Source organism: Dysidea avara, chromosome 3 (genome assembly GCF_963678975.1).
Source record: "Dysidea avara chromosome 3, odDysAvar1.4, whole genome shotgun sequence".
In the NCBI taxonomy this organism is placed as follows: Eukaryota; Metazoa; Porifera; class Demospongiae; order Dictyoceratida; family Dysideidae; genus Dysidea; species Dysidea avara.
Window position 1 is genome coordinate 46,369,667 of NC_089274.1, and position 14,984 is coordinate 46,384,650.

At 38.2% G+C, this 14,984-nt stretch overlaps 1 protein-coding gene across 4 annotated transcripts in view; it reads right to left on the minus strand.

Moving 5' to 3' along the window:
- The window catches only part of LOC136251282 (ephrin type-A receptor 4a-like), a 46,027-nt gene extending 32,340 nt beyond the window's left edge, over window positions 1–13,687 (minus strand). For 2 of the 4 annotated variants that reach the window (XM_066043722.1, XM_066043718.1), the window contains exon 1: window positions 13,596–13,687. In XM_066043722.1, coding sequence (XP_065899794.1) covers window positions 13,596–13,608 — 13 coding nt within the window. In that variant the 5' untranslated portion in view covers window positions 13,609–13,687. The remainder of the gene's footprint in view (window positions 1–13,595) is intronic. The other 2 variants (XM_066043719.1, XM_066043720.1) reach the window with 2 other exon arrangements.
- Window positions 13,688–14,984: the final 1,297 nt, after the last annotated feature.

Genomic DNA, 14,984 nt, shown 5'->3' on the forward strand with positions numbered 1-14,984 from the left:
TGGGCCAATAGTAAGGAAATCATCCAGATAGTGCAGGACTGGTGTCACCATCTGTTGCTCCAGGACCCAAGACAGTAGGTCGGCCAGAACGTTGAACTTGTCTAACAACTAACGCCACGTGCTACTGCGCATGTGCTAGGATTCTTATTAGTGTGTCGTTATTCTTATTAATGTCTCGTGTCTAAGAGTGAATGCTCGAGGCCACCATCAAGTTCAACATTAACTTTGTTTAAAGGTATTTAAACTACATGAAACTGTCAGAACTGACTTAATGATTTTTATCTAGTATTTTAAAAAATCGCTAATTTAAAAATGAAGTAGGGATCTATGCAATAAAAAGTAGTGAAATAAGAGATGAATGATGGTGTTACAGCATAGCTTAGTGGGAAAATCCCTACTTTGGCGTTGAACAAAATAATAATAGCTAATGTGCCAAAGTAGGGATTTCCCACTGAGCTATGCTGTAACACCATGATTCATCTCTTATTTCACTACTTTTTATTGCATAGGTCCCTACTTCATTTTTAAATTAACATTTTTTAAAAAAATACTAGTTTCTTTTTTGTTGTGGTACACCTAGCTACAATGTAACTTGTATTAGTCCACTACATCTGTAGGTATGGGAAAGGTAAATACCATCACTTATAAACGTCTTGCCCATTTGCTCAGTGAGAAATGGAGTTTCCCATATTTTGTGGTTATGGGCTGGCTTGCTGTAGTCTGGGGTTCTCCTTGCTGTGCTCTTCTATAATGTGTATTAGGGGATCGCGTTCTAGATCCAAGCATCCCTGTGTGCCTCCATCTGTCGACCTTGTTGTTGCTGAGGGGCACCTGTCTCCTTTAGAATAATAACGTAATATACTGATTTTATATTGTGCTTGCTTCTTTTTCTTAGCTATGTCAACCAGACTTGTAACTGTTCTATCATACATTAGAGTATGTCTCAAGTCAGCCAAGGGGTGTGCAGCTAGCTAGACCAATAAAGAGTGAGGTGATCTTGATTATTGTTAAGTAAATAGCTACAATTGTTGACTGGAATAACTTTCCAGCCTCAGTGATTGAGTCACAAAATATTAACACATTTACAAACTTATTATTAGACATATAGCTAGTATAGCTGTACTGTAATCACGTGTATGTGTGTAATTTCCTTTGGGCGTTATTCGCTCCCTGGGCGCATCGGCATGCCATCTGCCCAGTAGAATAAATCAATAATAAATAGATTGTTTAGAGGTGGGGTCTCCGTACTCTATCGCTATTAGTCCACCTAGATCTTGTTTTGATGGGCGTTGTCGCAAACCAATTGCAAACAGGATCCCAATTGTGAAGTAGCAGATATCTAGCAAGTGTACCTCTTATAGTAGCGCTGGGACTGAAGGACTTCTGAAATCCAGCTTTGAAATAATTTTGTGGCGTCTAAATATGCTGCTGAAAGAAAGTGTTGATATGAAAAATTAATGCCTCGATATGGTTTCGTTGGATGAAGAAGACAAGCAGCCTGATTGAAGATAAAAGAAAAGACAAGGTGCAGAGGGCCTACACTTGATGGAACCCCAAAAGGCACATTCCACTGGTGACGTAGTGTTATTGTGGTGTAAAATAGTGACCGTGCACTGCTTCGTTTGGCCTCTAGCCTTGCGACTGTGGTCAGTGAGGCTGTGAGGCAGTGAGGCAGTGAGATAAAATTCGAGTTTTAAAAATTCAATATCCGGCCACCTGTAAGTGTTTTGCTATAATATTATTTAATGCTGTATTTTGTATTATATGGACTAGTACTATTCCGTAAAGGTGATTTTTGTCGCATTAAATATCTCTAGGATGACTTTTTTGAAGGCAGAATTTTAAGTGGTGCACAAAATTTTCACCACAATCTCTACTTAAACGGTACTACCATACCGTTTGATAACATCTATCAGGGTAACTGGACCACAGCCTAGCAAGACATTTTGGCATATTTAAAATGTTAGTCACTTGGACCCCAATCTGTGGATTACTGATCAACGCCTGATGAGCAAGAAAGCTCAAATTTTGTTTATTCTCAGATCAGATTAATATGGCAATAAATTAATACCGTGTACGATCACTCATTGCTGTACAAGACAGTACCACTGAAACAATAGCCTTGATAGTGTACATTGCATAATAAATTTTCTGTTCCCCATCCTCCAGGCATACTTGCATGTGGGTTAGTAGAGTATTGAAACTGGGTTAGGTCAGTAAGGTCACGTTTTGTCCAGGTCAACTCGGATTATAAAATATTCAGATTGTGCATTGGGCCACGTGCACTAATTGTAGCCTCTTGCTTGACAATGACATTGAAAGCATAAATCCTTGGTGCTTGGTCCAATGGATAACTCACACCATGAAAGTACTGAACAGATAACCATTTTTATAACATCTATGCATAATTCTTACTACTTTTTAAGCATTAATCGGCATGAAAAAAGCTACTAGTCATCTTATATGCCATGACTATACTTACGAATAAAGCTCTGCTTGCATAACAGTAGCCAGAATCTACATATTTACCTTTCACTCTTATGGTAACTCTTTGTTATGATACAGAACCAATCAATAGTACCTGAAATGTAGATTTATACTAATCAACCTGTTTTATCATTTCACGATTTAATGGATTGGCAGCTTTAAAACCAGATGCAGCTATAAAACTGCACAAAAATGTACTTTCGTAATTTACAACAGTCCATGCCATTATATTAGAAAAGCAAATGCACACATCTACAGGCATACAATAGAAAGGCATACCAACATGAGATACTGAAAAAATAAAATTTTTGTGCTAACAGTATTATTATAAACTGCAACTTGTCACTAATATTTTGCACGGATTTTTGTGTTCAGAGTAGCCAATCTTTTTTGTTATCTGCGTCATTGACTTATGCCTCTTGTATTGGGGTCTGCAACTCCTTTGAAATTTTAAACAGCCTGTAGAGAGTTCAAAATCTGAAATCTTATTTCATGATAGAATTTCTGGGTACTTAACATCATGTGAGTCAAATATTCCAGATATTATGCTTTGAAATCTTGCCATAAAATCTTGGAAAATTTTAAAGATTTGAAAGGAATTTAGGAACCCCATATTCACCTTACTGTATCTTTTGTGACTAACTGATCCAACAGAAATTAAACGCTCTCAGATATGATATATCATACGTAAAGAACATCCACCATGGTAGCTAATTACATGTTTATTTGTAGTATTTAATTACCAGCACATTAATAACACAATCAACAGGTCAAATCAAAGAGTGAGTATTGGACTATGACAGGGGGTCTGACAATCCAACACAAATCACTCGAAATCCCAAAATGGAATCTGGAAACTTGTTCAAAAATCTGGAATCTTTGATAAAATGGAATTTCAACAAAGCTTTTATACGTCCGATTATTTCCATATTTTTTTTTGTAAATGACACTGTAATTCTGTGTTGCTACAATAGCACAATTTTAACCTGCATTTTTGGCCTTGTCAGTAATCCAATCAGTCTGGAAACCAGCCGAGTGCATTAAAAGTGTTAAAATATGTGTAGCTAGTTATGCAAATTTTGGTATTTGGAATCTTTGTTTGGGAATCTTTGCCAAATCAAGAAGTTTGCAAACATTTGCTATACATTTGTTCATGGCAAAAATGCCAGCTGGAACAGGCATGTCCAATACATTTCGATTGAAAAACCATTACTAAATTATTGTGTACTGCCTACCTCGAGTATCTTTAGCGACTTTCCAGGTGTGATACATGTAGAGTAACTCTCTGTGAGTACAGAAGTCCAATTCACGGAAATCTTGGCATGTAAAAATGTCAACCTGGTATAGCTAATTTCCCCATACATTTCGTTCAGAGGAATGTAATAAAATGCATAATAACCCGTGACATGTGATAGATACCTCAAATTCTGGACTAGATTTGGAAAAACAGTGAAAAGTGATTAAAATGAGCTATAGCAGAAGGAAATCAGAGGAAATTAATTGCATCATTTTAAGGTTGAAAATCACTTACTTTTTCTATGACAAATTGAATGGTGGATATTTGACATTTGAAAGCAGGGAGTTATTTTGATGTCTTGACACCCATTAACCTTCACTATATTAGTGTTACAATGAAACAAAAGCATTGTAAATTAGTTAGTTTGTAAAAATTACAGTGCTTCCGTGATTAAGCACAATGATGTCCGTTCTATGTAACAGACTTCTCAGTTCATATGCAAAAAAAATGGCAGTGGTTTTCCTTCAATTAGGCAAAATGAATTGCATGATATCACAGCAGTATTGTTGTCATAGGTTTGTCATAATGTTCGCACTGAACTACCTTTACAGCCTTTGTCAGGACAGCAGTTCCACTACAGGTCTGCTAATGTCGAAAATGTTTCCCACCTTGATGTGAGTGCTGAGAGTTTTGGGGACAGGATAGGAGAATGGCATTTTTTGATATAAAAGTTTTTATCCCTTTGGTCTTCTCTTATGCCTCCACCCCTTTAGGTCAATGCTTTTGCAGAGCTGAACTTGACAAAAAGCATATGTATGATGAGCGAGTTCATGAAGTAGAGAGAGGTACCTTCTCTCCATTGGTGTTCTCTTGTTGTGATGGGATGGGACCAGCAGCAACCGTAGTTTACAAACCTTGCTACCCTTATTTCTGAAAAAATGCGGTCATCCCTAAGGTCAAACACTTTTTTGGATTAGGTGTAAACTGCCTTATTCCTTGCTTCATTCTGCCATAATGTGTCAAGGTCTCACCATCATAGACATCAGAATTTGCATGATTGGTCTTGTGCGTATTAGAGTACTTTTTCAAATTCCAGACACCACATAATAATAGACTACATCTAATTCCGGACACTACTATCCATGTACCAGAGCTGTGTAATGGAGTTGAGTATTATTCGCAGTGGGGGTGGTGTGGTCACAGGAGGTGACACCCAATTGTCTAGCGTGCGTGTGTTGCAGCAAGATGGCGTCAATACTTCTGGAGATAAACCCCAAGTTACTGTTCTAGCCTGCGTCAATGCAAGTGGACACTATATCTCGCCTATGGTAATTTTCAACCAGAGCAATCTGTCAGAAGATTTGATTGAAGGCGAAGTACCAAGCACCTTGTATGGTTTATCAAAATGTGGATGGATGGATAGTGGTCTCTTTCCAAGTGGTTTCATTTTCACTTTTTAAAGTATGTGTCTCCTGAAAGACCAATCCTAATTTTGCTAGACGGACATGCATCCCACTATAATCCAACAGAGAAGCTGCTTTGTCTGGTGTAATCTTGTTTTGTTTGCCACCTAATATAACACACATTGTCCAGCCACTTGTTTCATTCACTTAAAAGTCACTGGTACAGTGCTTGTAATCAATACATGTCTTCCCATCCTGGTAGAAAAGTGATCGTTCAATGCTTCAGTAAACTTTTCTCTCAGGCTTGGTATGAAGCTATGGTGCCAAGAACAATCACGTCTGCCTTCCGAGCAACAGGCATATATCCTTTCAACAGATGAGCCATTGCTGTCCCTGGTGGTGAAAAGAGCACTGGAACACCGACTGCCAAATTAGTCTATCAACAAGGCATTAAATATTTGCCTTTTCATTCTCCGCTTTGTCAACAATGTCTAGACTCAGAACAGCCTGCTCAGCTTGATGAGCCTACTGAGCAGTTTTGTGAGCAAGTCAGCTTTTCTGAGGAAGAAAATTGCCTGTTTGAAAGAAGGTATCAAGAAGGGTATGATCTTCCAGATAGTTGATACCACACATGGCTAAAAGCAAAGAAAACATTGCTGTTGACACTGTCATGCTTAGATCCTGCTACTTTGCCTCAGGAAGCACCAGAGAAATGCACTTACACTATCACAAGAACAATCAAAAAAGCCTTTATGGCATGAATTTTTGATTGTACCCAAGCCAGCACGTGAATCTGTAGCTTCTGCTCCTGGAAAAGCACAAGTTCTTACTAGTGCTTCTTTTCTTCAAAGTTTAGTAGAGAAAGAGAAGATAAAGAAAGAAGCTGCAGAAGAAAAGGAAAGGCGAAAGATAGAGCAGGAGGAGAAAAGAGCACTAAAAGAAAAGGAAAAACAAGAGAATAAGGGGAGGTGTAAAGCTAAAGATTCTCTCAAGAATGGGCAAAAGGCAGTACAGAAAGAACATCAATGATGACATCTGCAAGTAAGATTTAGTGTTTGCATTGCCCCCTAGTGTAAGTCTCTGTATTTGCACATCACATTAAATTTGTTTTCCTTTACAATATTTAAGTAGACTAAAGCAATTTACATTGCCAAAGAAAGTATTAGATAGTACAGTGATTGCCTCCATGGGAAATTCTAACATGCATTCACTAATATCCCATAGTGTATTCATACACTTGCTAGAATTGTGCCAGAGATGGGTTAGTTGTTATGTACAAGCACAAACATAAATAATGTCTAATTGTCTGACATGCCTTACTATTTTAATCCTATTTCCTGGCATTGTGTGTTTTGTGTCCTTGTTCCTACAGTAATACTTATGCATTTTAATCGAGTAGGTGTTGAAATGTTTTCATTTTGGTGTGCTTTTTATTTGTCTATGTAATAGAACAGAATTATTAAATAATATTATTCAAACAGTTCCAGCTAAAAGTGACAGTGAGGAAAATCACGGGAATAGCCACAGGAGCAAGTCATGTGAAGAATTAAGAGCAGGTTAGTCAATCTGCTATAATATTTGTGATTGGATTTGCAAAAAAGGAATTGATTTGTACTGAAATATCATTTATCTTGCTCGCACTATTATACTATTATAACCCATCGATGCTTGTACTGAACTACATGTGTGGAGCTTGCACATGTTATAGACCAATTCATGCCCTTCTAGACCATCCACAAGACATTCATCCAACTGTTGATTTTCTATATTGTTTATTAATGGTGTGGGAGTATCAGGCATGCTCATGTATGTGGGTGGGCAAGCGGTAGTATGCCAAATGGAAGAGCAGCTATAGTGTCATAAGGCCCAATAATAGGCTCTTCAGGCCTTCCATGACACCAGAATACACAGAAAAGTTCTTGCCAGTCATCTGTTGAGCTGTAGAGAGCAATCCACACCATCCCAGGTGCCGGATATGGCCATGAGAATGGTGCCAGGTGTTGTGGTACAGTTGGCTCCAAAAAGCATATATCTAAAGGTCTGAAGCCAGGAATCAAAGGTGTAGTGACCCCTTACTGCAAATCCTGTTACATTTATATGGTTGTTAAATAATGTAAAGCAAATTTCATTGTGATGTTGCATTATAGTATTTTATAACAAAATCATTGAGAACAATTTAGGTGCTCTGAGGATTCAAACACAACAATGTTTTGTAAACCCTTCCATTGTAATATTTGTTGCACATGTACATAAAGCTACAAGGGGCATTGTTGTACTGAAGAGATCCTGGTTAGCTAATTGTCATTGTATTATTTTTGCTGTTTAGACTCTGATTGCTTGCTGGGGGATCTGTAGCCATCCAAGAACAAGAAATATGGTGCAGTGTTCTAAGTGCTGTAAATGGCTGCATTGCACCTGTGAAGACGAGAAGATGACAGTAGTTACAGATCCATGCTACACCTTTGTTTGCAAAAAGTGCACAAAGGCAGCAAAATGATTAAACGTGTGGCAGCACAGATAGGCTGTGCACACCTGAATAGTGCATGATTTGTGATTTGATTTTTTGTAGCAGTTAGCTATGTATGTTGTATGAGATTCTTCATATTAAAATGTGTTATTGCTATAGCTGACTTGAAACGCCATAAACAAACTGTTTAACAAAGCTATTTGCTGGAATTTATGCATTATACTGTAGCTTAGTTTGCATATTGTGGGTTAGTTAATTGGCGCCTTAGCTACTGTGAAAAAAGGGGAGGGGAGGGTTGAGTACTGTTTTCCAACCACAGGGACTGATTATGTAGCACGATGTGCATGGACTGACTTGCAGTTAGCTATAAGGATAATGTGTCTTTGCAATGTCGAAGTAATTTCTTTGCTGTCCAGTATATGTATCACTGCTCCATTGATTGATGGTCTGAAAGACCTTGAAAAGTGTGGCTGTCAAATCCCACGATGGCTGTGCTATGCTCCTACAATTCTATTGCAAGAACAAGCAATGTACATACTTCAAAGTAGTGCAGTTTCATTTGCAGCTAGTAGCTGGGTCCGGCTGATATAACAATGTCCATGTGATGGTGTCCGTAGAATGACCATTTATTCTACTTTAACAATAATATTATAGAGAAGTGTAAGTGATTATTGGAAGTACATTACATAATATTACAATATACTACTATTTATTACCTACTATTACAATGCTCTATCACAAGATCACCCTGGTGTTCTTAAGGAGCAGCGTGCTTCCTATAATGATGGCTTACGCCTTCCATCCTGACTTCCAGCATGGTCGCTCTGCCTATTTTGATGTCTCCATATGCTGTACTACTCAGTTAGCTTATATTTCCTCATCTACTTCTTGTGCTGGGGTGACTGCTGCAGCTGGAGAGATGGCCAAGGATGAGAAGCATCTGGCAGCTGTAGTGAAGGTAGGAACAGATTTTATTCCCTTAGTAATGGAAACTTTTGGAGTCTGGACCCCATGTCATTTGCTTTGTGATCTTTAAACATCATTGCTGACTGAACCACTCCCCGTAGTGGTGTTCCTCCCAAGTTAGCTAGAAAAAATCTCCTCCAGCAACTGTCTGTTGCCTTATGGACGAACAATGCAAGAATGATCCTCAGATATTGGGCTTTGCAGGGGTCTGATGATGACAATCCCCTTTACCCTTAGTTAGTAGTAGTAGTTGCAGTAGTAGTAGTAGTAGTAGTAGTGTATTTGTAGTATTTTCGGTGTGTGTCCCCCCAGGAAGAACCATCATTATTGATGAAAGTATGTACAAGTAAAAAGATAAGATTAAATGCAAGTGGGTCTTCGGTCAACACGCAACTACAAACAGAACCAAGTATGGAACCATTGTGGGCATGGCAAGGTAAGACTTTAAAAAACACAAACACACACACACACACAAAAAACAATGAACAAGAACAAGAACAAGACAAATACCAATACAAAAATAATAAGCTACAATGTAAGTACAAGGCTGGCTCTGGAGGGAGGCTGCGTAGGCCATGGCCCACCCAACATTTTCACAACTACAGTCAATTTGACTAGTAGCTAGCTATATGAATATCATAATAGCCAGTACAAGAAGCCATATAATTATGCCTGCAAGCCTGCTGCTTCTTTTTAGTAAAACTTCACTCAAAAACTTCTTCTGAGTGTAAACTATAGCAATTTAAAACACTAGTCTGTACTGCATGAAATAGGTTAGAGGACTTAGATACTGTGCTACAACAGTCTATACCAGTCTCTCAAACACGGAATATTACGGAAAAGTTTTAGCAGGAGCATGCATCAAAATTTTTGTGGGTGCCTTATTGTCTATGTGGTGCAATTGAGGCCACACCACTGATACAGTACCAGTACTGTGGTCATTATTCATCTATCAACTGGCCAATAAGCTTAGATTGAATGCTTTCACATGCCTGTTAATGAATGAATTCAGTGTAGTTATTGATACGTCTAAGGATAACTCTGTCCAACTAAAATTAGGATAAACATGCTTCTGGATGGCATTTCCTAGGTGATAATTTAAATTTTTTTCCTGGGGGAGCATGCCCCCAGACCCCTCTAGCAGGACACTATCTATCACCCACCATGGATGGCCCACCCAACCTATTTTGGCCAGAGCCGGCCCTGAAGTAATCAGTGGTCCACTCTTTACAATCCCTTGTCAGAAAGATCCTTCTTGAAGCTGAAATACTGGCAGAAGCAGCATCATATTGTATGACACTCTTTCTTTTTAACGTATACTTCGCTGGATCCATTCAAAAAAAAAAGAAAGAAAAAAAACTATTACCTAAGGACATGTAAACTTAATTATTAGCTTCTCATCCTCCTGTACTCAAAATAGCAGTGCAGGAGGGCGAATTTTTATTTTATTTTTTACTAACCAGATAGCTGAATTAACTAGCTAAAATGGCTCAAAATGCAATTTTCTTAGACTGCTCTAGCAAGGTACCAACTATAAATGGTGGAAATTGGCCTCCCTTAGCCACCAGTGGTGCAAAAAATCCTTGATGAGGTAAGAAAAACGGCGATGAGGGCGGGGATGAGAAAGAAACTAGTAATGTTAAGTTTATGTGACCTAACTATACTACCTATAATATTTATTACTAGCTATGTACTTGACTTAACCAAAGTCAAAGTCAGGAAATTCGTCCTCAGCAGTTAGCGAATTGTAGCTATTTTGTATTTGTTGCAACAATGTATAATATATTATACTTAATCAAGAAAACGAAACTGAAATGGTGAGATTCGGAATCTTACACGCTATAAGAAATGTCATCTAATGCCGGACTCAAATATTATATACCTCAGTATGAGAGTTTTATTCTTGAATGTGCAGACGATATCAGTTAAGTCATGTACAGTAGCTACGTGTGTCTGTCTGAGCAGTTTTCAGTTTGGGCGAGGTTTAGGTGGGGACTATTCTACGGAACGGAACGGAACGGAACGGAACGGAACGGAACGGAACGGAATGATGGACTAAACCACGGAACGGAACGCTTTCTCAAACTGAAGCTTGCAACTTACCATTGCTGAAAATTCCCTTATAAGTTAGCAGTGGAATCTCCAGTGGGTGGTTAAACATAAGATAAAAAGAATTAACGGATCGATTATGGGTTTTTGTTGGTTGTCATTAGTAACGAAGTATTATTGTGGGATGAGCTGTATCAGTTATGTTCATCCATACGGAAGGGAACTTTATGTGAGCTGTTTTTCTTATTTAGACTTTAGAAAACAGTCTGGGCCGGTCTTTCAAGTCATAAGTCAGTGTATAAATAAAGCAAGCAGGAAGATACTGGTAACAGGAAAGAGCCAGCTGAATTAAAACTTGAAGAATTTTGTGCAGTGTGTGAGGAGCAAATATTTTGGCAGACCGCAAGGAGGGTATATTCTGCAAACATCACTGAAGTTTATGCATGGAGTTATTTATATATTAACAGCTGGTGCAGTGGACTAATGCCGTATTCAATAGTGAGCTGATTTTATCTGTTGCACAATTCAAGGATGTGTCTGACTGCTAGCCTTGAATCAGGCTAAATGTCAAAACTCCAAGATCAGCCAAATCTCTATTATAAGCTGCATGTGAAACCACAGAGCTTATGATAACGTCCGGACACCGGACAAAATCCGGTCAAATTGCATAGATGTCTGACCATAATGCAGTTTGTCCGGACACAGTGTCCCATCAAAGCATAAAGAAGGAGCCAAGGGCTGAGCTGGCATGCTATCAACAATAACATTCACTTGGTTGCCAGGAGATAGTATACATTCTTACAACCCAAGGGAGTGACCATAAATGTACCATTGTCAACCCACTGGTGTACTTTAACCACATAACAGCTGCAGTAAGGCATGTGATGTCTTACCACTATAATGTTTATTTGCTATGCTACAGTAGACATGTTAGGCATTCATCTCATGTCCAGTCAATTTTGGCAATTGTCCGGCCGATTTTGGTTTGTCAGGACATTGTGGCAGGACAACAGAGAATTCTTATCATAAGCTCTGAAACCATGTCCGCAGCCACCAGGCAAACGTGATTTGGACCAGGATGTGTGTGTAATTTCAATGTATCTAGTCAGACCTGAAATGGAACACTACATTAATTACATACTACCTAAGAATCCTAGGATTTCTTAAGTGTAACATTTCACATGCTTCACTTCAAACAAAACAGGTTAAATTTGTTCGTCTATTTTCAAGTGATTCCCAGTCCAGGTGGTCCATGAAATTACAATGGGATCACATGTATTTGTTACAGTGCGGGCTGTCCTGTGTTGGATCTACTCTAGAGTTGAGATTTCAAGGTAGACTCACTGCCAATGTACTGACACTAGTACTGTTGTAGCATGTTTAAGTGGAGGACAAATGAAATAGTAATGCTAGATTATTTATGTATACAAATTTTTCATAATGAAATTGATATCCCATTTTGATTTGTACTTCCACTTTGCAACATATTCAAGAGCAAGAAGCTACCACACTTAATCTCCAACCACTGTCATTAATTAACCAAGATCTCACTAGTCTGTAATTCACCTTACTGTAGTGATTTTATTGATTCATCTGTATGTTTTCTTCATTTCCTTTGAAGTTGTACCAAGAGTTCATAATAAGGTGGAGAGTGTCTAACTTGAATGCATTCACCAAACACCCTGCTTAAAGTAACACCTCGGCCTTATTTCAGAACAAAGGTTTTACCTTCTTCGGCAACTCTAATCAACAGTTTTCTATCCCCAGTAAAGGTGTTGATTTGATGAAAGGTGAACTTTACACAGGGTGTTTGTACAGGCCATACTGAGAGTTAGACACTCTCCCCCATACAAATCAGTATTACAAACTCTTGGTTGTACAGTATAGGTAAACAAAGATAAGTTTCTCTCCCATCTTATTCTAGGATTTCTATTGACAAGGAAAATTCAATTATTTGTATACAGGCTCAAAATTGAGAAAATATAAAGAAAGTGAATTAATATTATACAGTCAGTTTGCTTTTGGATATTTAATGTCTCCAACCACAACAATAATTCGATGAATCCATGCATCTCATCACTGGTCGTCTGAACATTCTGAAAGTGATACCTCACTCAATCAATCAACCATATATTCTGTTTATTAGACTGAATAAAGTCATGATTACCTAAACAATCACTTAACTAATGTTTTATAATTATCCTATTCCATTTTCCTGGAGGTTCCACTGATAAAATGCAATTTCAGCAATGATAGCAGCTAGCCAAGCTGCAAGTTGATTCAGAAAGCATTCCATTCTGTATAATAGACCCCATCCAGAATTCAACTCAGTACTCAGGCTGAGATATCTGACAATAGTCCACTACTCTGTTAATGAATCATTGATGTTCACACAATATAGCCTCCTTGAGGTATCTGAATGTTTGTTCCTCACACACTGCACAAAATTCCTTTAGATTCTACTTGATTCAGCTTGTCACCACACTTGTTTCCTTTGTAGTGTAGCTATACACATACTGATTTATGCCGATTAGAAAGGTTGGGCCTCAGACTGTACATTCTAAGTAAAAATAACTCACATACTAGTAAAAACAAGTCATGCATTAAGTTCCCTACTTGATATATCCGAAGATGAAATCACTGAGTCAGCTATTCCCACAATTAGTACTTCGTTACTAATGACAACCAACAAGAACCCACAATCGATCCTTAAATTCGTTTTATCTTTCTTGGGGTACGTTTGATTACCTGCTGGAAGTGCCACTGATAACTTGTACAGCAATGGTAAGCTGCAAGCTTCAATCTGAGAAAGCATTCCGTTCCGCAGTTTAGTCCATCATTCCGTTCCGTTCCGTTCCGTTCCGTTCCGTTCCGTTCCGTAGAATAGTCCCCACCCGAGGTTTATAGCCTACGATTTGCACAACTACCATCACCGATCAAACAAGTGTAAATACAGCGTGCAACACGTACACTCCACATTGCTTACTAGACAATGACATTCTTCTTTATCTCGATCGCGTCAACGCTTCTGGTGAAACTCTCCTAATTGATATCATTCACATACCATCCCATATTTGTACGTTGGAAAGCTGACCATGCAGAACTATATATAGCAGCGTGACACTTACAACTCGGACCGAGGGTGGAGAATTTGTTTAGTATAGATAAGAAATATTCAGGGTTGTGTTTTCTTAAGATCAGCAAAGCCCCACATTTTGATGGATTGCCTCAGAACATGTTAGGCCTCCATACAGCTAGCTACGTATGTTGACTTTTGGATAGATATAATTTATCTACACCTGTGCATACAGGTATGTACCTCCATACACCTCCAAGATAAGCTATTTCAGAGCGTGTACAGTGCTGTGTTGATAAATTGCTGGAACCCATCATCAGGAAATGGGGCCACTTAGTTGTATTGAAGATTCAGGCCCTGCAACTTGATGTGACTCTCTGTCACTCTTTATACTTGAAATCTGAGTCATATCTCCAGCCTGCTATTTGCTCAAAGGTCATCCCGGCATTTGCAAAGGAATGTATAGTGACAATTCAAAATTGTGATGTCATTCAAGTTTCTATCTTCAACAGTCCCCCACACATCTTACTATGTTACTGAAGGAAGTTGACACAGACTCCCACCTCCTCCTGGTTGCCCTCATACCTTCTATAGAATGATGGTCAAGTGTTGGTTATGTATGAATATGTTCATTGGCAATCATTGCATATGGTTGTATGGATGCTTTTCAGGCATCCTGATCAAGACCACAATTTAAAGTTACTATAGCTGGTTATGGTACTTCCTATTGGGTTGGTCTGATGAGGATAAACAAGTTACTGAAGTTGGGAGCTCCTTTGGAATGTCATAATAATGTATATAATTTTTTTTTATTTAGAACAATATCAATAGCTAATTATTTTACACTGATATGGATAGCAATGTTACTATCCACACATCCTGAATAAAATCTTTCCTGATATCCTATGGACAGAGACATAGTCACTTGCTATAAAAACATTGTATATTTTATCATGAACATGCTTGTTTTACTGGTAGCTACTTTAGAATAGATCACAACCTAACATTCATATGTGTAGTAATGATAACTGTGGGAGCTATGTATCCTTTAAATTATTAGAAACTATACTGATGGTTTCAAATTACTGTCCAGATAGTAAATTGTTATCTGGATAACATGGATATATCTGTTTCAGCCCTACTGTACTTTACACATGCACTTTTAATTGCTTGGCATTATTTAAATGATGATATTATATTATTTGATTATCTGATTTGCCAAAGACAAGGTCTCACCAAAAGGCTTGAGGCCTACATAAGTTAAAGGGGTGCATGCTTCAGTTTGTCTACAGAGTAAGA